At 46.9% G+C, this 25922-nt stretch overlaps 1 protein-coding gene across 8 annotated transcripts in view; it reads left to right on the plus strand.

The window, feature by feature from the left end:
* camsap2a (calmodulin regulated spectrin-associated protein family, member 2a) overlaps positions 1-25922 on the plus strand; it is a 98352-nt gene that overhangs the window by 54852 nt on the left and 17578 nt on the right. For 4 of the 8 annotated variants that reach the window (XM_045205283.1, XM_045205285.1, XM_041840015.1 and 1 more), the window contains exons 5-12: positions 9185-9217; positions 9770-9911; positions 10703-10842; positions 20324-20414; positions 20939-21038; positions 22096-22127; positions 22233-22302; positions 22460-24665. In XM_045205283.1, the coding sequence (XP_045061218.1) occupies positions 9185-9217; positions 9770-9911; positions 10703-10842; positions 20324-20414; positions 20939-21038; positions 22096-22127; positions 22233-22302; positions 22460-24665 (2814 nt within the window). The remainder of the gene's footprint in view (positions 1-9184; positions 9218-9769; positions 9912-10702; positions 10843-20323; positions 20415-20938; positions 21039-22095; positions 22128-22232; positions 22303-22459; positions 24666-25922) is intronic. The other 4 variants (XM_045205284.1, XM_045205288.1, XM_045205289.1 and 1 more) reach the window with 2 other exon arrangements.

Consider the following 25922-nt stretch of genomic DNA (forward strand, 5'->3'; position numbering starts at 1 on the left):
ACACTGATTGAAGTGGATTTAACAAGTGACATCAATAAGGGATCATAGCTTTCACCTGAATTCACCTGGTCAGTCAATGTCATGGAAAGAGTTCTTAATGTTTTGTATACTCAGTGTATGTCACACCATATTTATGCCTCAATGTTTATACTGTATGTTACATAGCAGCATTTGGCAAACTCAGTGTCAACATGAACAGCATAATATTTCTGTGCAATGCCCTTTCTCAGCCTGATCCCAGATCTGTTTGTGCTGTCCTGCTAAGTCCTATGTTTGAGTTTGAGTTTATTTTTATTTTTACAGGGACAGTGCACATTAATCAACGTTCCTGTAATTTTCAACTGCAGTCCCTGGGCAGGTTATTAAAAACAATTACAATAACAATACAGACAAATAATGAGCAGTAAGCACATGCAGAGCAACATAGGACAAGCAACATTTAGCACGCAGACAGAGCAATAGCACAAAAAGCAACAAAACAAAACACATAAAAGCAACAAAGTGTTTCCACACCTCACAAGCTACAGACAACATGGAAAGCGACAATACACAGCTAGGGATTATGTTTGGCCTTTAGCCATGTCTTAATGTTTTTTGTGAAGGTGCGATAGGTGGTGCAGTTGTGTGTGTCTGATGGCAGTGTGTTCGAGACATGGGAAGCTCTCACAGAGAAAGCAGATTGACTGAAGGTGCTTTTCCTTAAGGGAACTATACAGTCACCTCTCATGGCAGACCTTGGGGATCTGCTGCCATGGGTTTGGGTTTTTTGTTTAACAAAAGTACTAAGTGGAGTGGGAGCCAGGCCATTTAGGATCTTGAATACAAGACATGCGTTGGTGTATTGCACAAGATTTTCCTAACTCAGGAGCTCATGCTTTCTGAGGATGTAACAGTGATGATGGCTATTGGGCTTTCTATCAAGCACTTTGAGAGCATGTTTGTAGACAGACTGAATGGGTTTTGATGTTGTACAGCAAGCTTGGGCCCAACTAGTCAAGCAGTATGTTAAGTGGGGGAGTATCATAGCAGTGAAGTACAGTTTTGCTACCTCTGTAGTCAAACAATTTCGTATGAATCGGAAATTAGCTAGGTTGAACTTGGTGATTTTAGTTACTTTTTTCACCTGCTTTTTAAAAGAGAGGTTGGAATCAAGTATGATGCCAAGGTACTTAAAATCAGATACCAATTGGAGCTTCTCCCCTGACACAAAGACATCTGGCTCAGTAGCATCAGTTGCCCTCTTTGTGAAGAACATGCAGACCGTTTTTTTCACATTGAGATGCAAACATGAGTCACTGAGCCACTTTGTAACCTGGACCATTTATAGTAGTGAGTTATTGTGCAGCTTGTTGTTTGCTCTTTGCATGCACATATATCACTGTATCATCTGCATACATTTGAACTTCAGACCCAGTACAGACAGATGTTAATTGTCATGCCATTGGCACAAACAGATACTATACTTTCTCTCGCCTACTTTCTTCACACCCCACACAGCAATTATTTTTTCAGTCAAGTCCTTTTTACAAGACAACTGTTATTTAGTCTGGGGTCACACCGGTCAGAAACTAAACTGGCTACCTATCTAGGAGTTGTCGCGTCTCGCTACATGCAGACTCTAATGCCTTATGACAGGTTGTTGTTTGTGTGTCTGTTGTGCCAGCTGAATCATACTCTGTCATCACAAGCAGGCTGGTTCAGTATTATGGTCTGCCGAGCAGCAGGGTTGACGTAGAAACATGGCCTCTGACACAGCAGAACTGGTGAGAGAGAGAGATGATGTCATTCTCTCCACTCTATTGCCCTCCTCTCTTCTCTTCTGCTCTTTTCTTGATCACTTCTCTCCTGTCCTCTACTCCTTTTCTCCTCTCCTTATTTCCCTCCTCTCCCCTTCTCTTCTCTCCCCCTCCTCTCATCTCCCCCATCCCCTCCTCTCTCTTCTTTGCTTGCCCATCTAAACACGCCATCATTTTACCGTGGCTGGTCCTTAAGAAAGCCTGAAGAAGGCACAGTGTGCCGAAATGTTGGCTTACCCATTAAATCGTTGTGAACATAACTTTCTTTCTTTTCATACTGTGGCTGGGCCTCCCATCCAGAGGAGGGCACAGTTTGTGTCACTAGTGGTAGTTATGACACAAGACCTTTGGTGAACCTGGAGAGAAGTTACATCTATAAAGGAGCCTTGAGAAAAATCTCAGATAGTTCCCAGGAGGCAATGCCAATGCGGCAAAGCAGATGTCCCATCCCAGAAGGAACGTGTATGTGCCTGCAGAGACCTGGCATGAAGTGCTGCCTGACAGGCTGTCGGGCTGGGACACACAGCTGTGTGTGTGTGTGTGTGTGTTTGGCAGGGCAATATACAACAAAACATAAGTCTCAGAGTATGAGAAGTGATGCGTTGCACCAAATTTAGCTGACAGCTAATTTACATTGCCAATGTGTGTGCTTGTGCTTGTGTGTCTGCGTGTTTGCATGCATATGCGCGGGAGTGTGCATGAATATGAGCGTATGCGTGTGTTCCCCTCTCCACCCTGTCCCGAGGCTGAGCTAACTGCACGCTGCTGTGTTGCTGTTTGATGCTGATGTGAGCCGTCAGTGTACAGAGGCTGTCTCCTGCTCCCCCAAATGCCTGAACTGAACAACACAACAACAGGGAGAGGGACAGGGATTACCAGTGGCAGGGATAGGGAGTAGGACAGTGATTTAAGTTAGGTCTCCTAAAGTTCGGAACCAAGAGTTTGATATCAGACCATTTCTTACATGATTATGTTACGTTGATTTGTCTTGCCATCCAGGTCTCCACTTGGTCATTTTGTACATACATTGCTGTGAAAAAGTATTTGTCCCCTTTCAACTGTTCTTTACTTTTGCATATTTTTGATACTTAATGTTATCAGATCTTCAACCAAAACCTAATATTAGATAAAGGGAACCTGAGTGAACAAATAACACAATTACATACTTATTTCATTTATTTTACAAACAAAGTTATGCAACACCCCTTGCCCCTGTGTGAAAAAGTAATTGCCCCCTTACACTCAATAACTGGTTGTGCCACCTTTAGCTGCAATGACTCCAACCAAACGCTTCTGTAGTTGTTGATCAGTCTCTCACATCGCTGTGGAGAAATTCTGTCCCACTCTTCCATGTAGAACTGCTTTAACTCAGCGACATTTGTGGGTTTTCCATCATGAACTGCTCGTTTCAAGTCCTGCCACAACATCTCAGTTGGGATTAGGTCTGGACTTTGACTAGGCCATTCCAAAACTTCAAATGTGTTGCTTTTTAGCCTTTTTCATGTAGACTTGATTATGTGTTTTGGATCATTGTCTTGCTGCATGACCAAGCTGCGTTTCAGCTTCAGCTCACAGACAGATGGCCTGAAATTCTCCTGTAGAATTATCTGATACAGAGCAGAATTCATGGTTCCTATTAAGGCAAGTCATCCAGGTCCTGAGGCAGCAAAGCATCCCCAAACCATCACACCACCACCATCATGTTTGACCGTTGGTATAAGGTTTTTACTGTGAAATGCAGTGTTTGGTTTTCGCCAGGCATAATGGGAACCTTGTCGTCCATAAAGTTATATGTTTGACTCATATGTCCATAGCACATTCTTCCAAGAGTCTTGATGATCATCCAGGTGCTTCCAGGTGCTTTTTGGCAAACTTGAGTCAACCTTTTGGACGAGATGGGTCGCAATATGTCTGGTGAAAACCAAACACTGCATTCCACAGTAAGAACCTCATACCAATGGTCAAGAATGGTGGTGGTAGTGTGATGTTTGGGAATGCTTTGCTGCCTCAGGATCTGGACAACTTGCCTTAATAGAAGGACATTGCTGCGGGGACTTTTGGACGAGATGGCTTCCATTCAGCCACAAGAGAATTAGTGAGGTCGGGCACTGATGTTGGGCGATTAGGCCTGGCTCGCAGTCGGCGTTCCAATTCATCCCAAAGGTGTTCGATGGGGTTGAGGTCAGGGCTCTGTGCAGGCCAGTCAAGTTCTTCCACACTGATCTCGACAAACCATTTCTGTATGGACCTCGCTTTGTGCACAGGGGCATTGTCATTCTGAAACAGGAAAGGGCCTTCCCCAAACTGTTGCCACAAAGTTGGAAGCACAGAATCGTCTAGAATGTCATGGTATGCTGTAGCGTTAAGATTTCCCTTCACTGGAACTAAGGGGCCTAGCCCGAACCATGAAAAACAGCCCCAGACCATTATTCCTCCTCCACCAAACTTTACATTTGGCACTATGCATTGGGACAGGTAGCGTTCTCCTGGCATCCGCCAAACCCAGATTCGTCTGTCGGACTGCCAGATGGTGAAGTGTGATTCAACGCGTTTTCACTGATCCAGAGTCCAATGGCGGCGAGCTTTACACCACTCCAGCCGACGCTTGGCATTGCGCATGGTGATCTTAGGCCTGTGTGCGGCAGCTCGGCTATGGAAACCCATTTCATGAAGCTCCCGACTAACAGTTCTTGTGCTGACGTTGCTTCCAGAGGCAATTTGGAACTCGGTAGTGAGTGTTGCAACCGAGGACAGACAATTTGTACGCACTACGCGGTTCAGCACTCGGCGGTCCCGTTCTGTGAGCTTGTGTGGCCTACCACTTCGCGGCTGAGCCGTTGTTGCTCCAAGACGTTTCCACTTCACAATAACAGCACTTACAGTTGACCAGGGCAGCTCTAGCAGGGCAGAAATATGAGGAACTGACTTGTTGGAAAGGTGGCATCCTATGATGGTGCCACGTTGAAAGTCACTGAGCTCTTCAGTAAGGCCATTCTACTGCCAATGTTTGTCTATGGCGATTGCATGGCTGTGTCCTCGATTTTATACACCTGTCAGCAACGGGTGTGGCTGAAATAGCCAAATCCACTAATTTGAAGCAGTGTCCACAAACGTTTGTATATATATTGTATGTGACATGATGTTAGGATATTCTATTGAACATGACTGCAGCACTGTAGATGACTCACTTTAACCCCTCTGTCTTCATGAAAAGCACCTCTGAGTCTTGTTATAGCCCTGTTATAGCCCTGTATATTAACCATGTTAATGTAACATCGTACTTGTACATTATGTAAGTTTAAGCCTAGATGACTAATAGAGTAAGCAGAGTTTATTAAGCAGCTACTGTATATGAGGCATCACAGGCTAGCCATGGCACACAAGGGCACAATTGGCTGTGCTGGACCTGTAATGTCTGCTACATTTTTGGTATTTTTATTTAACCTTTATTTAAGCAGGGAGTCATGCTGAGACCACGGTCTCTTTCGCAGATGAGCCCTGCATGAAAACATCGAAAAACAACAATTACACAATACATATTGTATCTATATACACATCAATTACACAATACATATTGTATCTATATACACATCAATTACACAATACATGAAAAGCAAATACAAAACACGAAAAGCAAAACAGTCATATGAAGCAAACACATTCTTCAGTTAAAAAGCCCACATTCAGTAAAAATACACACATTCTCCGACCTCCCCCCAGCACTGTGACCTGGATGCTAGCTCCAGACACTCCCAAAATATGTCACGCTCTTTGAATCGCTGATTTCGTTGAGGGACGTGTACCCTCCACGGACAGATGTGCTGCAGTCATCGGAACAAAGAAGAGCTGAGTGGGGCGACCCAGGTTTTATTTTAAGCTGCAGCACAGTATGCTGCGAAACACAACAAACACTTGTGGTCAATGTGGAGTCAAAGGCAATGGCAGGGCAGAGAAGTAAAAAAAACAAAAGAAACTAAGAGAAGTAATCCCTTTTAAGTTGCAAATCTGTGCAGGGATGAATTGAACATGTCTGGTTGGACAGGATGTGATTTGTCATAGAGGGAGAACACTGTCAGGACAGCGAGTTGGAAGTTTGGGATTGGGGCTAAGCCTAAATGCTCTTTAGGGGGATTTAGTGGTGGTCTTGGCTGCCCTGTCTTTTAGCTGTGCTTTAGCCCTGACATAGCCCTGCCATAGCCCTGCCCTATAGCCTTCCCTGCCGTAGTCCCACAACCTGGGACATTGCTGGGACATGCCTACTGGCACTCCATAACCACCACCAACCCCCCTTCCCACACACACTCCCCAGACTCCCCCTGCAAATGTTCAGCTTGTGTTTATTCTGCTGTGTCATGTAAGGGTAGCAGTATGTTATGGGCCATTTGTGCCTGGAGAGGTGAAGTAAGGCCTGCTAGCCAATTATGATTTCAATAGCTCAGTTGGTTCCAGCATGGTGCTTGCAATACCAGAGTTGTGGGTTTGATACATTTTAACTGTATCTCTTTGGATAAAGGTGTACTAAGTTATCGCTAGTCCTTATGCTCTGCCACTATGTGTCGCTGCAATCCTACTCTCACTGTCTTGACTCACTCAGACACCAGGTATCTTAGTGGGTAAGAGCATTGTGCCAGTAACCGAAAGGTCGCTGGTTCTAATCCCCGAGCCGACTAGGTGAAAAATCTGTTGATGTGCCCTTAAGCAAGGCACTTAACCCTAATTGCTCATGTAAGTCGCTCTGGATAAGAGCGTCTGCTAAATAATAAAAAAAAATTTTTTTTTTTTTTTTTATTTAAGTTGTTCTTACTAAACCTTAAGGATCTCTGTATACTTTGTTCAAAAAACAGAAAATGTAGCTAAATTGTTTGAAATCATAAATACTGATTAGTGTTTGACAAGTAACACTGCCAAACCAAAAGGCTTTTCAAGACCTTGGCTTGGATGTAGTGTAGTTGAATAAATTCTCCAGCAAATACTATGAAAGATCAGCGTGATCAACAGATTGCCCATCAATGAGATTATACCTTCTAAACTTCTACATCACGAAGTGAGGCACATACAGTGGGGAAAAAAAGTATTTAGTCAGCCACCAATTGTGCAAGTTCTCCCACTTAAAAAGATGAGAGAGGCCTGTAATTTTCATCATAGGTACACGTCAACTATGACAGACAAATTGAGAAAAAAAATCCAGAAAATCACATTGTAGGATTTTTAATGAAGTTTATTTGCAAATTATGGTGGAAAATAAGTATTTGGTCAATAACAAAAGTTTCTCAATACTTTGTTATATACCCTTTGTTGGCAATGACACAGGTCAAACGTTTTCTGTAAGTCTTCACAAGGTTTTCACACACTGTTGCTGGTATTTTGGCCCATTCCTCCATGCAGATCTCCTCTAGAGCAGTGATGTTTTGGGGCTGTCGCTGGGCAACACGGACTTTCAACTCCCTCCAAAGATTTTCTATGGGGTTGAGATCTGGAGACTGGCTAGGCCACTCCAGGACCTTGAAATGCTTCTTACGAAGCCACTCCTTCGTTGCCAGGCGGTGTGTTTGGGATCATTGTCATGCTGAAAGACCCAGCCACATTTCATCTTCAATGCCCTTGCTGATGGAAGGAGGTTTTCACTCAAAATCTCACGATACATGGCCCCATTCATTCTTTCCTTTACACGGATCAGTCGTCCTGGTCCCTTTGCAGAAAAACAGCCCCAAAGCATGATGTTTCCACCCCCATGCTTCACAGTAGGTATGGTGTTCTTTGGATGCAACTCAGCATTCTCTGTCCTCCAAACACGATCGAGTTGAGTTTTTACCAAAAAGTTCTATTTTGGTTTCATCTGACCATATGACATTCTCCCAATCCTCTTCTGGATCATCCAAATGCACTCTAGCAAACTTCAGACGGGCCTGGACATGTACTGGCTTAAGCAGGGGGACACGTCTGGCACTGCAGGATTTGAGTCCCTGGCGGCGTAGTGTGTTACTGATGGTAGGCTTTGTTACTTTGGTCCCAGCTCTCTGCAGGTCATTCACTAGGTCCCCCGTGTGGTTCTGGGATTTTTGCTCACCGTTCTTGTGATCATTTTGACCCCACGGGGTGAGATCTTGCGTGGAGCCCCAGATCGAGGGAGATTATCAGTGGTCTTGTATGTCTTCCATTTCCTAATAATTGCTCCCACAGTTGATTTCTTCAAACCAAGCTGCTTACCTATTGCAGATTCAGTCTTCCCAGCCTGGTGCAGGTCTACAATGTTGGTTCTGGTGTCCTTTGACAGCTCTTTGGTCTTGGCCATAGTGGAGTTTGGAGTGTGACTGTTTGAGGTTGTGGACAGGTGTCTTTTATACTGATAACAAGTTCAAACAGGTGCCATTAATACAGGTAACGAGTGGAGGACAGAGGAGCCTCTTAAAGAAGAAGTTACAGGTCTGTGAGAGCCAGAAATCTTGCTTGTTTGTAGGTGACCAAATACTTATTTTCCACCATAATTTGCAAATAAATTCATTAAAAATCCTACAATGTGATTTTCTGGATTTTTTTTTCTCAATTTGTCTGTCATAGTTGACGTGTACCTATGATGAAAATTACAGGCCTCTCTCATCTTTTTAAGTGGGAGAACTTGCACAATTGGTGGCTGACTAAATACTTTTCTTCCCCACTGTATCTCTTATTGTGAGCCTTTGAGGACAGTCTATGAATGACTCACATTAGCATTCAAAGAACAGTGCTATTCAATCAGCCAGGACTGCAAAAATCTGACCTTTTCATCAACCTGGAACTGCGACATTGAAAATGTACTGTAGCTTAGTTGTTTTGCTACCATTGACGGTTGGTGTTTGAAGAAAGCAGTTGCCACCCAATAGGAATGGTGCTTACAAACGTGTCTTTAAAGGAAACTCAGTCAGCGCTTATTGCCAATGTACTGTAATACTGGGTTTAACTTAGCTTACTTGTCTCTTAGAAACAGACACAAAAAGGGCCAATGTCAATGAAGGCAGCACAAAGCAATTTCAACACCAATTCAGGCAAACAAACAAAGTACAAATACACAAACATGTTGTTGTTTTTTCAACTGGGAGAACAGTCACGTTTTAGGCTTCACAACAAATCCCCCTGGTTGCGGCTGTGGGTGTACTCTACTAGCTGTCTCAAGGAAAGATGTCAGTTTGACATGAGAGAATCCTCTCTTTGACATCTTAGACCCAAAGTCCAATGCTGACTGGATTGTTCCTCTCTACTTGTCTTTGTTTGTTTCTCTTTCTCTCTCTTTCTCTCTCTATGCCCCTCCTCTGTCCATGTATCTCTCTCTATCTCCTCTCTCTCCTATGTGTCTCTGTCTTTTCTTCTCTCTCTCTCTCTCTCTCTCTCTCTTCCTGTCTTGGCTCCTGAAGTCTCCGACCAAATGGTACATGAAACTGGTGCCTGTAAGTCAGCTGACCAGCGCTACACTTATATATCCCTCTTTCATCTGTCCATTTCCATAGTGAATGTCTCTCACCGCCATCTCCATAATGTCTCCATGGTGACTGTCCCCATGGTAAATGTTATCATTCTACAAGTGAACGTCAACATGTGATTGCAGTTATTGGTGTCGCTTTTTTGTGCGGTTAACTCAGTTTCCCTCAGTTTCCCTGAATTTGATTTAATAAAGATTATTTGAGTTACTTGGAGGTTACTGAACATCTGATTGATGCATGGTGATGTTCTCTATTATAAACTTGATATTACATTGTAATGTTTTGATGTCCGATTAAGTATTCCCATGGTCTGTGTGTCGTTAGTCCCTGCATGATGCAATATCATCATTGTTCATCTCCAATGAGAGATGCACTCCATCGATATGGTAATCTGCATTCCCACGTGTCTGCCTCTGTCAGTGTATTTTTTTGTCTGTCCGTGTGTGTATGAATCTCCCTTGTCCCATCTCTCTACCTGCCAAGACCCATTGTCTGTCTGTCTTTCCTGTGGTGCTCCAGGCTCGCTACAGGAAGGAGCATGCGGTGGCCCAGCAGGTGCCCTGGATCCCCCCTGTGGACAACCTGCTGAAGGACACCACTGACGGCTGCGCCCTGGCCACTCTGCTGCACTTCTACTGCCCACAGCTAGTCAGACTGGAAGGTACACTAACTAGACAGTACTAAACTGTATTCTGACCGTGGGGATGGGGGGGGGGTGTGTGTGGTGTGTGTGTCTGTGGTTCCCTATCAACACATTACCCTATCGAGAGTGGGTGGCAGGTAGCTTAGTGGTTAAGAGCGTTGTGCCAGTAACCGAAAGGTCACTGGTTCTAATCCCCGAGCCGACTAGGTGAAAAATCTGTCGATGTGCCCTTGAGCAAGGCACTTAACCCTAATTGCTCCTGTAAGTCGCTCTGGATAAGAGCGTCTGCTAAATGACCAATGTATGTATGTATGAGAGGCCTATAGCTGTCTGAGTTATTCCATCACTTAGTCTGGAGGTGTTAAGGGCTCTCCCCTGGCTAGCCTTTCATGTCCCAGGAGGAGTGAGTGAGCCATCAGCCATCCATTAGTGATGAACATCAAACCTCATAATCAACTCACCTTTAATCTCATCAACCCACTGATGAAGTGGATGGGATCTGATATGGACACACACACGGCTCAGTACCCCAAACTCAGAGTAATGATTGATTTAAAGGCACTCCATAAGATTCTGTTTTCGCATCAAAATGTCTTGAGTACCTTCTGGAAAACATACAGTATCCTGATCCCTGATTGGTCAATCCCAGATAAAAAGGGACAAATACCTTACAAATACCTCCAGCCGCCTTACTCCTAATGGACATTCACTTCCTGATTCACTTCCAAGGGATTTGTGCAGCACTTGTCTCTCAGACCCCCTTTAACCACCTTAGCCAATGATGTGTCCTTGTGGCCTGTCCCTGTCAGATATCTGCCTTAAGGAGAGCATGTCGCTGGTGGACAGCCTGTACAACCTTCAGCTGGTGCAGGAGTTCTGTCAGGAGCACCTCAACCGCTGCTGCCACTTCAGTCTGGAGGACATGGTCTACGCCTCCTCTTCAGTCAAAGTAAGTCCACAAGGCAAAGTTACGGCTTTTAAGTGTGTTTTGAAAGAATCTCTGAGGTACACATTTTTATATTTTTCACACTATTGTGTCTATACCATACAGTGTTGGCTGGGATATTTCCTTTTCACGTGGTCCTTTCCCGCACCGTTCCAGCAACTAGGTTGCATGTGTAACCACGCCAGCGCAGTACAGCGCAGCATGGCTTGGCTCAGCTCAGTAGTGTGAAAAGGGTATTACTGCACTGGCGTGGTTACAGCCAACTCGGTTTGAATTGTTGATTTTTAAAGGGCAGCAAAAGTTCTAAGACATTTTGCAAAGAAAATAATCAATTTGGAAGGAAGATAGTCCAAAGAGCTAAGGACAATGGGTAAAACTAGGCAGAAGTATTGGCAGCTACAGTGTGTGCAGCATTGCCAGAGTTGGTGAGTCGTGTATATTCATATTATGTAATACAGCTGGAGAAAGCCTGGTGGAAAATGGGATCTGTCTTAAATAGGTCCTATAAACTCTCTGTCCTCACAAACCACAGTATCTGGTTTGTTTGAGCTAGATGTGTGTCTGTTTTGTCTGTCCCTCTCTTTTGTCTGTATTGCCTTCCCTACTTCTCTCTATTTCCTCTCTCCTCTCTCCTTCTTTCCTCTCATTATATACCTTTCTCTCATCTCTCTCTTCTGCGCTCTTCTCTCTCTCTCTTTATTTCTTTCTCTCCTCTCTTTTTCAATTTTTCACTGGAAGCTATTATATAGGTATGTATTGTATTCATGTACAGTATGGATGAACACATAACACTTGGCTTGTGTCTTTGTGTTGGCTCCCAGGCTGTGAATAGTGGGTGTTGGTCACGTGTGTTGTTGCCAATGTATTGGGACAGTCATAGAAACTGGTGGGAAACAAACAGCTCTGCATTCCCCATTTTCTCTATTCTTGTACAGTATGGTCTCACAAGTACTGTACTGAAAAATGGTATGTGTTGCTTTTTGTGGCAGAGAAGTGTCATAATGGAGGAAAGGTGAGTTGGGGGTGAGTTCAAATGTGGTTGTGAGTGTGTGTGTGTGTGTGTGTTGTGTGTGTGTGTGCCTTGAGTGCTGCAAACAACAGTGTACCACTGGCCCTGTCTGGGTGTTGAGTATTGGAGTCTACCCAGCTGTCAGTTGTGCTGGTCCTTTCGGTGGAGAAGTGTTGCTAGTAGCTGTTAAAGCACACAGTTCACAAGGTGGGTGAATAGTAGTGAGCTGGAATCAGCTGTGTCTGACACGTCCCTTTAAGCAACCCCAGACACAATGGCAGATCCTGAATAAGTCACTTCACAGAAGGCTTGGAAAGGAGTTGGTTCAGGCTGCGGGCCAGGTAAAACAGAGCCCTTGGGCTGAAGAGGCAAAAAAGTCCTACTGCATCTATCATGACACTAACATTGGGCTAATGCTAGCCACAATAGAAATATAATTACTAGAACTACATTCCCATTGAAGTCAATGTTCTGTGATAGGTGGACCAGCGGCCATATTGAGTGTACCCATGAGTGTTCCAGTCAAATTGCTGTAGTCTGAGAGGCTTGTCCCTTCTAGTAATTCTATTTCTATGGCCACAACAACCTGTATACTAGCCACTGACAAAAGCCATAGATATGCACTTCATTTGAACCTCTTCTTGGGAGTTTGAGCTTCTAGTTGCTATTTCTGTGCAGCTTGTGTGACCCCAAAATCTCACACTCACCCAGCCCAAACCTCTTACTTTTATGAGCAGAGAGAGAGAGAGAGAGAGAGAGAGAGAGAGAGAGAGAGAGAGAGAGAGAGAGAGAGAGATCATATCATTTATGGACATGGGGGACCTGAGACTATGAATACGGCCTCAGACACACAGGTCTCTGGTCTAATCAGCCCCTTGGCTAATGTGAAGTGATTAATGACATCATAGCCCATGGTAGCCAAGGCACCCACTGAGGACTGAGGGGGGCGGGGTTGCCAGTGTGGTCCCTACTAAACAGATTATCAATTTCCCCGCTTTAGCGTCAGCTTTGTTTGCAGTCAGCACCAATGAGCTCTCATCTCAGACATGGAGTGACACGCTGCAATCTCCAAACTTGGCAACCCGCCAGAGAACAGTAAGTGACAGTAAAATCGGACAATCTGGCAACTGGGCAAGGTAATATCAGGCGACAGGGTTGCAGTGTTGTGAGTAGGAGAAAATCGGGGGCAGAACAGAATGGATGTTTGACTGGCGGGGGTGTTAGGAGAGATAACGCTCCCAATCTAATGTGAGAGGAAGCAGGTAGACAGACAGATGGAGGGAGAGGACAGGCTTTTGCCATCTGGGCTATGCGAGACCATTTCTCTTTCTCTTTTATTTATCGTTTCTCTATCGGACTGGGACTGGGAGGACCCCACTCATGCTGCAGCTGAACAGACCTAGGGGTAGGCTACTGTAGCTCACTGCAATAGAAATTGTAGCCTGGTACCAGATCTGTTTGTGCTGTCTTGCAATCTGGTGTTGGTGAGACAGGAGTTGGCAAAACAACATTACCAGATTTGTAACCAGGCTATAAAAATGGTTGTTGTGATTGTTTGCTATACTGTATGTTATAGTGTTGGAGTGATAGGATTAAAGATTGCTATAGTTATTTTGATAATTTACTGTAGTTCAGTTGCTACAGAGTTTGACATTGGATAATTGTGTGTTTGTCAGTGTTCTGGCTGGATGGTCGTTTGTCAGTGTTTTGGCAACTGTATAGTCTGTCATGACAGAAGAAAACATTAAAATGTCTGTTATGACATAACACCCTGGAATATGAGCAAAGATGATTCCTGTGCGCTGGTTTTGCGTCACTGTATATTTGGATTGCAGAGATTATTGGCTTTGTAACAATAGAATAGGCTGTGCTCTGATATGGACACATGCTATCTCAGGGAGCTATACTCTGCATGACCAAAAACTGCTCACGGTACCAATCATTTAAAATGCAGCGTAGTCACTTTGGGGAGTCACCTCTAGTTAGCTGCTTCTGCTGTCTTGACATACTGTTAAATGGCTGAGGGTAAATATTGCTGAAGGGGTGAATCTCTCACACACACACTCGCACACATGCACTCACACACACACAAACGCACACACATGCGCACACACACATACATGCGCACGCACACACACTGCTTTTGCACTGAGTAAGGGAATGTTCCTTTTGTCTGAAATTGTGTTGCTGACCTGATGAACACCGCAGATACTCAAGGTCATATCGGAACACGTGTGTGTGCAAGCCTCCTTGGGGAACCCTGGGTCATGTTCATTAGGGCAAACCGTCGCAAAACGTTTAGCAACTGAAAATGGAAATAAGCGTTTATTATTGGACAAGTCAAGGTAGTCCCTGTTGCAGTGTGTTTTCTTCTATTTGGTGGCTATGAACATGACTTTGGGCTAAGTGTCAGTGGGTGAGGATGGTAACAAAGGAATAACAATAACACACCATGACTGGTCATGAGGATGTGGCCATCGTTTATTTTCCAATCTATCTATGTCAAGGGTTCTGATGCGAATGTGGTGTGGAATCAAGTGCAGGACACAGGAGCTCAGTCAAACTTGACTTTACTGGAAAGGCACAAAATGAACGGGTCAAACTAACCCGGAGGCGAACAATACGCAACAGTGCGTAAAATACAAAAACCGACTACGCACGAACAAAAGTGCGACGGTAATAACTAGCGTCTTTCCAAACAACAGTAGAACACCAACAGACAGGAAAAACAATTACACACAACACATGACAGAAACAACGAGAACTTATAGGACACATAATCAACACTAAACATGAACAGGTGTACTAAACAGACCAAACCAATCAAACATCGAAAACAAAGAACGGTGGCAGCTAGTACTCCGGAGACGACGACCACCGAAGCCTGCCCGAACAAGGAGGAGGAGCAGCCTCACCCCCCCTTGACGCGCGCGTGCGCTGACCCCGGCCTCGAGGATGACCAGGAGGACGCGGAGCAGGGCGCGTGGGATGACCACGATGGAACTCAGTCAGAAGAGACGGGTCTAAGATGTCCCTCCTCGGCACCCAGCACCGCTCCTCCGGACCGTACCCCTCCCACTCCACGAGATATTGGAGACCCGCCATCCGACGTCTCGAATCCAAGATGGACCGCACGGTGTACGCCGGTGCCCCCTCGATGTCTAATGGGGGCGGAGGAGTCTCTCTGATCTCATCTTCCTGGAGTGGACCAGCTACCACCGGCCTGAGAAGAGACACATGGAACGAGGGGTTAATATTCTTATACTCAATAGGCAGTTGTAATCTGTAACACACCTCGTTCAATCTTCTCAGGACTTTAAACGGGCAGGTTTCTGGTAGAGAGCCAGACTCGATCACCAGGTGCGTACACCGGCCCCTCACTGCGGTGGAGATCGGCGCTCGCCTTTTGACGACGGATGGCCCGCTGCAGATGGACGTGTGCAGCGTTCCACGTCTCCTCCGAGCGCCGCACCCACTCATCCACCGCAGGAGCCTCGATCTGGCTCTGCTGCCATGGTGCCAGAACCGGCTGGTAACCTAACACACATTGGAAAGGGGTTAGGTTAGTTGAGGAGTGGCGTAGGGAATTCTGGGCCATTTCTGCCCAAGGAACATACCGTGCCCACTCCTCCGGCCGGCCCTGGCAGTATGATCTAAGAAACCTACCCACATCCTGGTTCACGCGTTCCACCTGCCCATTACTCTCAGGATGGTAACCCGAGGTAAGGCTCACCGAGACCCCCAAACGCTCCATAAATGCTCTCCAGACTCTGGAGGTGAACTGGGGACCTCGATCAGACACAATATCCTCGGGTACCCCGTAGTGCCAGAAAACGTGGGTGAATAGCGCTTCGGTGGTCTGTAGGGCAGTAGGAAGGCCCGGCATAGGGAGCAAACGACAGGCCTTAGAGAACCGGTCCACAACGACCAGTATAGTGGTATTCCCCTGCAAGGGGGGAAGGTCAGTGATGAAGTCCACCGAGAGGTGAGACCATGGTCGTTGTGGAACGGGCAGGGGTTGTAACTTACCCCTAGGCAGATGTCTAGGCGCCTTACACTGGGCGCACACCGAGCAGGAGGAGACATAAACCCTCACATCCCTGGCTAACGTGGGCCACCAGTACTTAGCACTAAGACAGTGCCCTGTCCGGCCAATACCAGGATGTCCAGAGGAGGGTGACGTGTGAGCCCAATAAATGAGTCGATCCCGAACCTCGAGCGGAACGTACGTCCGACCCACAGGACACTGTGGAGGGCTAGGGTCGGTACGCAATGCCCGCTCGAGTTCAGCATCGACCTCCCACACAACCGGTGCCACTAGACAAGACTCCGGTAGTATGGAAGTGGGCTCAACGGACCTCTCCTCTGTATCATACCGCCGGGACAGGGCGTCTGCCTTACCGTTCTGGGACCCAGGGATGTACGTGATTTTAAATACGAACCTGGCTAGAAACATGTTCCACCAAGCCTGGCGAGGGTTCAGTCTCATAGCTGCCCGGATGTACTCCAGGTTCCGATGGTCAGTCAAAATGAGGAAAGGGTGTTGAGCCCCCTCAAGCCAATGCCTCCACACCTTTAGGGCCTGTACCACGGCTAACAGCTCCCTGTCCCCTACGTCATAATTTCGCTCCGCCGGGCTGAGCTTTTTAGAGTAAAAAGCACAGGGGCGGAGTTTAGGTGGCGTGCCGGACCGTTGAGATAGAACAGCCCCTATACCGGCCTCAGACGCGTCCACCTCTACCTGAAATGGTAAGGCGGGATCCGGATGCGCCAGCACCGGGGCCGAAGTAAACAGGCCCTTCAGTTTCCCAAAAGCCCTGTCCGCCTCAGCTGACCACTGCAAGCGCACCGGACCCCCTTTCAGAAGAGACGTGATGGGAGCTGCCACCTGTCCAAAACCCCGGATAAACCTCCGGTAGTAATTTGCAAAGCCCAAGAACTGCTGCACCTCTTTAACAGTGGTTGGGGTTTGCCAATTACGCACGGCTGACACACGGTCCACCTCCATCTTCACCCCTGACGCGGACAACCGATAACCCAAAAAGGAGACCGACTCCTGGAAAAACAGACATTTCTCTGCCTTGACATACAGGTCGTGCTCCAACAGCCTCCTCAACACTCGACGCACCAGGGCTACATGCTCGGCTCGGGTAGGAGAGTACACCAGAATGTCATCAATGTACACGACCACACCTTGCCCCTGCATGTCCCGGAAGATCTCATCCACGAAGGATTGGAAGACCGAAGGAGCGTTCATCAACCCGTATGGCATGACGAGATACTCGTAATGACCCGAGGTGGTACTAAAGGCTGTTTTCCATTCATCGCCCTCCCTAATGCGCACCAAGTTATATGCGCTCCTGAGATCCAGTTTTGTGAAGAAACGCGTGGATAACTGTATTTCACAGTAATCTGATTGAGACCACGGTAATCAATGCACGGGCGCAACCCTCCATCCTTTTTCTTCACAAAAAAGAAGCTTGAGGACGCAGGGGAAGTGGAGGGCCGTATGTATCCTTGTCTCAAAGATTCGGCTATGTAAGTCTCCATAGCCCTTTTCTCCTCTTGAGACAACGGATACACGTGGCTCCGCGGGAGCGCCGCTCCTGCCTGGAGGTCTATCGCACAATCCCCCTGTCTGTGAGGAGGCAACTGCGTCGCTCTCGATTTACTGAACACAAGTGCCAAATCCCCATATTCAGGGGGAATGTGCATTGCGGGCACTTGGTTTGGACTTTCCACCGAGGTCGCCCCCACGGAAACACCCAGACATCGCCCCTCACACTGAGCAGACCACTCCTTGAGAGCCCTCTGTTGCCACGAAATGGAAGGGTTATGGGTACTTAACCAGGGAATTCCCAGCACCACCGGGTGCGCAGGAGAGTCGATCAGATATAGCTGAATATTCTCCTCATGACCCCCCTGCGTACACATCTTAAGTGGTGCTGTGACCTCCCTAATCAACCCCAAACCCAACGGGCGGCTATCTAATGCATGAACGGGAAATGAAGCGTCAACCGGAAGGAGGGGAATCCCTAAATCTAAACAAGATTTCCGATCAACAAAATTCCCAGCTGCGCCTGAATCTACTAGCGCCTTATGCTGGGAATGAGGTGCAACCTGTGGAAAACTTACAGGTATACAAAAATGTACAACAGAAAGCTCTGGGTAAGTGGGGCGTCTACTCACCTGGGATGGCTCCCCAGTGCGTGGCCTGTTGTCCCCTCCCCCTGGAGACCCTCCCCAGCACCTGGCCGCAGTGTGCCCTCCACGGCCACAAGTGGTACAGGGGACAGCCTCCCTCGGGCTCCTTCTCCTCCTTTCTCTAGCGCCAGCACTTCCGAGCTCCATAGGGCTCGGCTCGGAGGTGCTGGAGGATGGAATGGACGGACCCCACTCGGAACGTCCACGGGTGGCCAGCAGGGTGTCCAGACGGATGGACATGTCGACCAACTGGTCGAACGTAAGGGTGGTGTCCCTGCAAGCCAACTCACGTTGGACGTCCTCCCGTAGGCTACATCGAAAGTGATCGATGAGGGCCCGTTCATTCCACCCTGCATCTACCGCTAGAGTCCGGAACTCCAGTGCGAACTCCTGGGCGCTCCTCCTCCCCTGTCGGAGGTAGAATAGACGCTCCCCCGCCGCTTTCCCCTCAGGTGGATGGTCGATCACGGCCCTGAAGCGACGGGAGAACTCCGCATAGGAGATGGTGGTGGCGTCTATCCTCCTTCATTCGGCGTTGGCCCATTCCAACGCCTTGCCGGTGAGACAGGAGATGAGGGCGGAAACGGTCTCGTGTCCCGAGGGCACCAGGTGTACAGTGGCCAGGTAGAGCTCCACCTGCAGGAGGAACCCCTGACACCCGGCAGCTGTGCCGTCATACGCCCTCGGGAGCGAGAGCCGAATCCCACTGGGTTCCGGAACTTGGGCGGCCGGACTGACCGATGGTGGTGGTGAGGTAGGTGGAGGTGTGGGTAACCCTCTGGACTCCCATCGGTGCAAGGTGTTGATGACGTCCTGCAGAGCGGTCCCCATTCGCTGGATCTGATCATCCTGGCTGCGGACGCGCTCCTCCAACGACTCAGGCGCTGCTGTCGCTCCTGCTGATTCCATAGATGGTGTGTAATTCTGTCAAGGGTTCTGATGTGAATGTGGTGTGGAATCAAGTGCAGGACACATGAGCTCAGTCAAACTTGACTTTACTGGAAAGGCACAAAATGAACGGGTCAAACTAACCCGGAGGCGAACAATACGCAACAGTGCGTAAAATACAAAAACCGACTACGCACGAACAAAAGTGCGACGGTAATAACTAGCGTCTGTCCAAACAACAGTAGAACACCAACAGACAGGAAAAACAATTACACACAACACATGACAGAAACAACGAGAACTTATAGGACACATAATCAACACTAAACATGAACAGGTGTACTAAACAGACCAAACCAATCAAACATCGAAAACAAAGAACGGTGGCAGCTAGTACTCCGGAGACGACGACCGCCGAAGCCTGCCTGAACAAGGAGGAGGAGCAGCCTCGGCCGAAACCGTGACAATCTAAGTGTGTACTAGGCCTATATCATATGCCATTTCTGGGATTCGTTGATTTTCAATTTCAACATGTATGATGAAGAAAATTGTGTTTTATCATAATTCGAAAGTGTCATGAGTAAATATTTTTGACAGCAGCTCTTTGAATATATTTAGGTCTCTGTGGATTTTTCTCTGCCACTGTTCTTTCTGACCTGGTTTCTGACCAGGGCATGAGTTCTAATGGTGTAACAATCCGATATAAGGATAGCAAGGGAAAGGAAAAAAAGCTTTCCGCTCTTTGTGTACAGGTGATCTGGCCAAACAGGTCCTTGTGGGTCAAACGTATTAATTGGTTCCCTAGCCCATCTCGAGAGGAGCAGAAACTAGGCTAATGGTTATTTTTTCATGCACAGGCACATTCTAGTACCAACAGTACCACATACCATTATGTAAATGACGTATTAACTAAAGGGATCTGGCTGTGTACTGTAAAATAATGTGACCCCTTGAGAAATGTGAAACAGCACCTCTGTTTTGATGGTGATTAAAGTGATGGGGGAAACACTGTATAAACAAGGTAAGCGAAGTGACTAAATTAGCTCACTCTTTACTCTAACCAGTTGGATTATTTTTGGTCTATGAAGGTTTTTGTTAAGAAAATGTAAATGTACTAACTGACTGATCTCAAAGTATTTGTGATGTGCACTGACAGATAAAAAAAATAACTACCTTTCTGCAAGGGTTTGTCTTTTTGAAGTTAACAGAGACATCTTGTGGAAGCTCAGGTATACTGCATTTGACAGTTTTGAACTGTCATGCTTTTCTCCAAGAGTTTATGTTGCAGTAGTCTTTTGCCTGGTGTGAAATGTTGATGTTGCAGTACTGTTTCTATTAACCTCAGCCTTACCACCATATCCTGTCTGTTTTTGTATTTTCCAGAATAACTACCTTGTGTTCATGGCCGAGCTGTTCTGGTGGTTTGAAGTGGTGAAGCCCTCCTTTGTACAACCAAGAGTTCTGGACACTGAAGGTAAGTCAGGCGAAGCAATTTTTTGTACTTCAGAACTGTTTTGTATTTTTGCAAACCTTCAGACAGCTCGGTTAAATAATTCCTGTTCTATTTATTGGTTTAAAAGGCCCAGTACAGTCTTTTCCTGTATTTTATATCATATTGTACAACAGCTGATGAAACTAACACTGTAAAACTGTGAAACAATTTTATCAGTGTTATTTCCTGGTAGTTGCTGGTTGAAAATACAATCTACACAGGACCTTCTAATCTAAATTAGTTAATAGACCAATAACAAAGACATTTCCAAACCTCTCTGCCAATAACAGCTAGTTTTCAGTTTTCCCCTCCCCGCTCAGACCACTCCCAGACAGTCCTAGCAAAATTCTTTTTTTGTTGTTGCTAAAAAAACTATTTTTGCCCATTTTAATGGAAATCTACTACAGTAAGGTACTTAACTGTTATCCAGAAATTATTTGATAATGATATAAAAACAGCTGTATTGGGCCTTTAATGAGAGTAAAGTGTTTGTGTTTGGTTTTCAGAGCCAGCCCTTACGTCGTTAAGGAACATGCCCTCTGTTCCCATCTCCAATGTCACCAAGAAGAGCTTCATGGAGAGACCGCCCAGCCAAGAACAACCCAGGTAATATTTGTTATTAATTTATGGTCCCGTTTGGCTCAGTTGGTACGTCATGTTCGATTCCCATTGGGGGCACCCATACGAAAATGTATACACACATATATATTTTAGGGTAGCAAAAGTATTGGGACAAATTCACTTATTAAGTATTTGGTCCAATTTCATAGCACGCAATGACTACATTATATTGTGACTCTACAAATTTGTTGGATGCATTTGCTGTTGGTTTTGATTGTGTTTCAGAATATTTTGTGCCCAATAAAAATTAATGGAAAATAATGTATTTTGTCATTTTGGAGTCACTTTTATTTTAAATAAGAATATAATTGTGTTTCTAAACACTTCTACAGGAATGTGGATGCTATCATAATTACGGGTAATCCTGAATGAATCGTGAATAATGATGAGTGAGAAAGTTACAGATGCACAAATATCATACCCCCCCAAAAATGCTAATCTCCCCTGTTATTGTAAGAATGGCCCCTGCTAGAGCGTCACATCTCTCTACCTCCTCTCCCTCGCGCTTTATCAGCTCCAGTTAATAAAGTAGCTTAAAAATGGACTTTTCTGCTGCTTCCCTCACTCAGATTGGACCGGGTCTGGATCCGACAAGGTCTTTACGGAACAAGTCTAGTTGGAACGGGTCTCTATATTTAACAAATGTATTTATGCATATCGGGTCTGGGTGGGAAAGCCCCAGGTCCATTTCGGAACAGATCCAACTTTTTGGACCTGTGAATGACTCTATAGTACAGTACAGAACGCCCAATCTCTTCTGACCATCAGGATTATTTTGATGTGGTTATCTTGGCTGTCAAAGCCATCTGCAGGGGATACTGATCAGAGGTTTAGCAAACCCATCTGGAATGTATTAAGTAGTCTGGGGTGGGCGCATACTGTACATACAGCGCTCAAGCTATGGTGCCAAGCTTAAAAAAGACCCCATTCCGATCTCTCAACAGAGGTGATAATGTCTTGGTCATTTCGAAACCAGTATGTTTTCACCTTTGTATGTGTTCATGATTGTCAATTATATTTTATATATTTTTCCTCCCTCTAGCCTGCCTCTCCGACCCCAACCTAGGAACTCAGGTAACTAGATCACTAGATGTTTTGGCTTCTACCAATTGATCATTAAATAGATTAAAATATCATACAAATTGATGGATCTGATATGAGATGCTTATTCTCATCCAGGTGAAATAAAGAGATCAACCTCAATGTCCTTTGTGGATGGCTGTGTAGGAACTTGGCCCAAGGAGAAAAGGTTAGTGTCATGTAGCAAGTCAATTAATGATTTTTAACAGACAAAATACTTTTAAATAGGCAATTATTGTTTGGTACATGATTGTCATAACGTATTGGTAAAAAAAGTGCAATACCAATAGCATTTGACTGATTGACTGACTGTTTGTTTTTGCCAGGTCTGGGCCTTACGGGGTATCCTTCGACATCCCTTTTGACAAAGACAACGCCCAGACGTCCACTCCCCCCGGCCGTGGCATGACTCGCTCTACCAGCACAGATGTCTTCAAGGTTCAACAGATGCCCCGGGGCATGAAGAGGAACCTGTCCTTCCAGCCCATCAACGGGCAGGGTGTGGGCATCGGGGAGGAGGGCCTCCCGGACAGCCTGGCAGGGCCCGATCTGCCCAGACAGCCTGGCAGGCCTCAACCCCCTGGAGGCCCACTGAGGTTCCCCAACGGCGGCGCAACCCTGGACAGGCACGGAAATAGCACCGCCACCCCCAGCATGGAGGAAGCCCTTCAGATCATCCACAACACCGGTAGGCAGCTCCCACAGTGCTCCCTGGCAGAGGACATCAAAAACGGGTTCTTCCTGCACAGTCCAAACCAGGGCAGAGGAGGTGGCGTAGTCGGCCTGGACCCTAATGCTCGACCGGAGAACAGCGACCTGGATTCATTGAGCATCATGGACACCACGGAGGTGGACACGGGCATCCACGTGAGGACCGAGGACATCGCCGAGACCCTGGACGAGGACTCATCGCTGAGGGAAGCTCTGAGCATGGAACTGGACATGGACACGCCCAGCCCCTGCCCGAGCAGCTCCGGCTACACCAAATCTCCCTCCACCAGCTCCGGCACCAAGATGACCAGCTTCGCCGAGCAGAAGTTCCGGAAGCTCAGTGTCCCCGAATCAGGGGAGAGAAGCAGCAGCAGCGGGGGCGGCAGCTCCCTCAAGACCACCCCCGAGGGCTCAGAACTGGGCCTCCCGCTGTCTGTCTCCTGGGCACCCACTCTGGAACACAGCCCCGTCCATCAACAGAGCGCGCCCCTCACCCAAGACCCTCCAACTGGGCCAGCCCAGGGCCCTCCCCCTAGTGACCCGGCCCAGGCCATGGCGACGGAGATGGTGGAGCTGCGCATGCGCCTAGAGGAGAAGCGAAAAGCCATTGAGGCGCAGAAGAAGAAGGTGGAGGCCGCATTCACTCGCCACCGCCAGAGGATGGGCCGCTCCGCCTTCCTGGACGTGGTCAAGAGGAAGGGTGATGGCGCCTCGGGGGTAGGAGGACAGGAGGAAGGGGGGAAGACGACAACGGAGGATGAAAGGAAAATAGGGAGGAGCAAAGCGGACACACCCGACGGGGCTGAGCAGGGGCATGGACCCTCCGGAGCCCGCTGGCTGAAATCCTCCTCCGGAGGAGGAGGAGGAAGAGGAGGAGGAGGAGGAGGAGGAGGAGAAGAGGGAGGTCAAGGTCCCGTCGGAGGTCAAGGACCCGGTGAGGTGGATCTAGCTGAATACACACGCTCCATTGAGAAGCTGAACCACTCACTGGGCTTCCTGCAGATGGAGATGCAGCGCCTGGCCCAACAACAGGAGGTCATCATGGCCATGAGAGAACAAAAGCAACAAAAGGCCTGGGTCATCCCCCCTCCCCAGACCTCGCCCCAGAAATACACCCGCACCTCCGCCCGCTCCTCCGACTCACCCTCCCCGGCCGACTCACCCCACTCCGCCCACCGCTCGCCCACCAGCATCAAGAGGAAGTCGGCCTCCTTTCACTCACGGAACCCCCGCACGCCACGCCCCAGCGAGCTCAAGCTGGCCCCCTATAACCGCTGCCTGACAGCGCCCCAGTCCGTGGACAGCCTCCCCCGCCTGCGCCGGTTCTCCCCATTCCAGCCCATGGCCTTTGCCTACATGGGGGAGAAACCCACCGGTCAAACCACAGAGACCGAGGACAAGGATAGGGACATGGACACTGAACCCCTGCTATCCCCAGAGGGAGAGGCTGGTAGTGCCTCCCCAGCCAAAGACAACCAGAAAAGACAAGAAGGGACCCGAGAGATTGCCAAGAAGGATGAAGCGGAGGAACATGAGGAGATGGAAGTAGAGGAGAAGAAGCAGGTGAAAATGGATGAGATCAAACCCATAATAGTGTCGACTGTATCTGAAGTGCTGGCCCAGCCAGTGAAAGAGACCTTTACGGTCACCCCCACCGAGACCCCCCTTATCTCAGACCTCTTTGGCGGTGCCAGAAGCAACCTGATTGAGGTGCCTCTGTACGTGCTCAAGCCACTTGAGGGAGAAGGCATGGAGGAGAGTGGAGACATGGAGGGGACCTATGGCGATGACAAAAAAAATTCCTGTGGCTTTTTCTTTAAGGTAGGAAGTTAAAGATACACGATAGAAGTTTAGTTGCTAATAGTTGTGAGTTAATCTCTACACAATATTTATGTCCATTTAGGGGAACCCTTTTGGCTCAAGAGTACTCCAAGGCAAAAGTTCTTTACAGCCTCTTAAACAGTCATTCTGATTTCTATGTAAAATAGCCTTTTGAGTGACTAAAACATCACCCATAATATTTCTTCCCGATATAAATGCTCAACATTTTAGAAAAAGTAATTTTTCTCTCATGTCAAACTATCAGGAAGTCTGAAAAGACAGAGTGAGTGAGCGGGGAGTTGGTAGGCTGAGTGGGCAGGGAGCTCACCTTGAATGATGGTTCTTTGAAAACACCTATTCAAGCAACATGCAGTGAGCATTTTTGCACTGAGATTATCTCAAGCAAATTTGCTAATACACAAAGCAACTCAAACAACAGTTTCTGTCATACATAAATTCATGATTTCACAAATGATTTGTTTATCCAACTGTTTGGTTATTGTAACAGTATCAATATAGACAAAATGTTGGCCGTATAATTTAGCTAGCTAGCCCAAATGGAATTGTCAGCACTGTTTATCAAGCTAGCTAGCTAGCTAGTTCATCTTGAACAATTTCAGTTGAAACTTTACAGGGTAAGGTCTGGGTACATTTCAATAAATATATATATATTGACTGCCAAACAATGTTCATATACTGTATCATGACTATCAATGATGTCAAGAAGTATGAATCTCCCGTTTGGCATGTCTCTTGATGTAATGACATGACAACTGCATCTGAGTTTTGGGCAACCCTTCCCCCGCTTTTGTTCCATGCTGGCTGATAGGGCCGGTTCCAGGCACAAGCGACATAAGAGGCCACTAAAGCCTCGTTCACACTGCAGGCCTTAATGCTCAAATCACTTTTGTTTTTCAAATCCGTTTTGGAATACTGACTGTCCAAACAGCAAGTGACCAAATCGGATTTGTGTGTGTTCAGACATTTGCTGAAATGGCTGCGCTAGTTGTCATAGTGATGACGGGTGTGTGCACAGTGGTGTGGGCTGATTGGTGGTGGTGCTCGTGCTTCCTAACACGAGCACCACCACAAGCTAAGGTGACAACATTGCCTGCCATGGATGTTTCCCTGTTGCTTTGAATGTTCAAAATCATAGTGTAAGAACACTTTTAAAGCTTCTCAGGATAAGATGATCCAACTTTCAAAACTATTCATTTTTGGCTAGCCAGAGCACTCTAACTAGCTAGCTAGGTTTGT

Source organism: Coregonus clupeaformis, chromosome 20, assembly GCF_020615455.1.
Source record: "Coregonus clupeaformis isolate EN_2021a chromosome 20, ASM2061545v1, whole genome shotgun sequence".
NCBI lineage: Eukaryota > Metazoa > Chordata > Actinopteri > Salmoniformes > Salmonidae > Coregonus > Coregonus clupeaformis.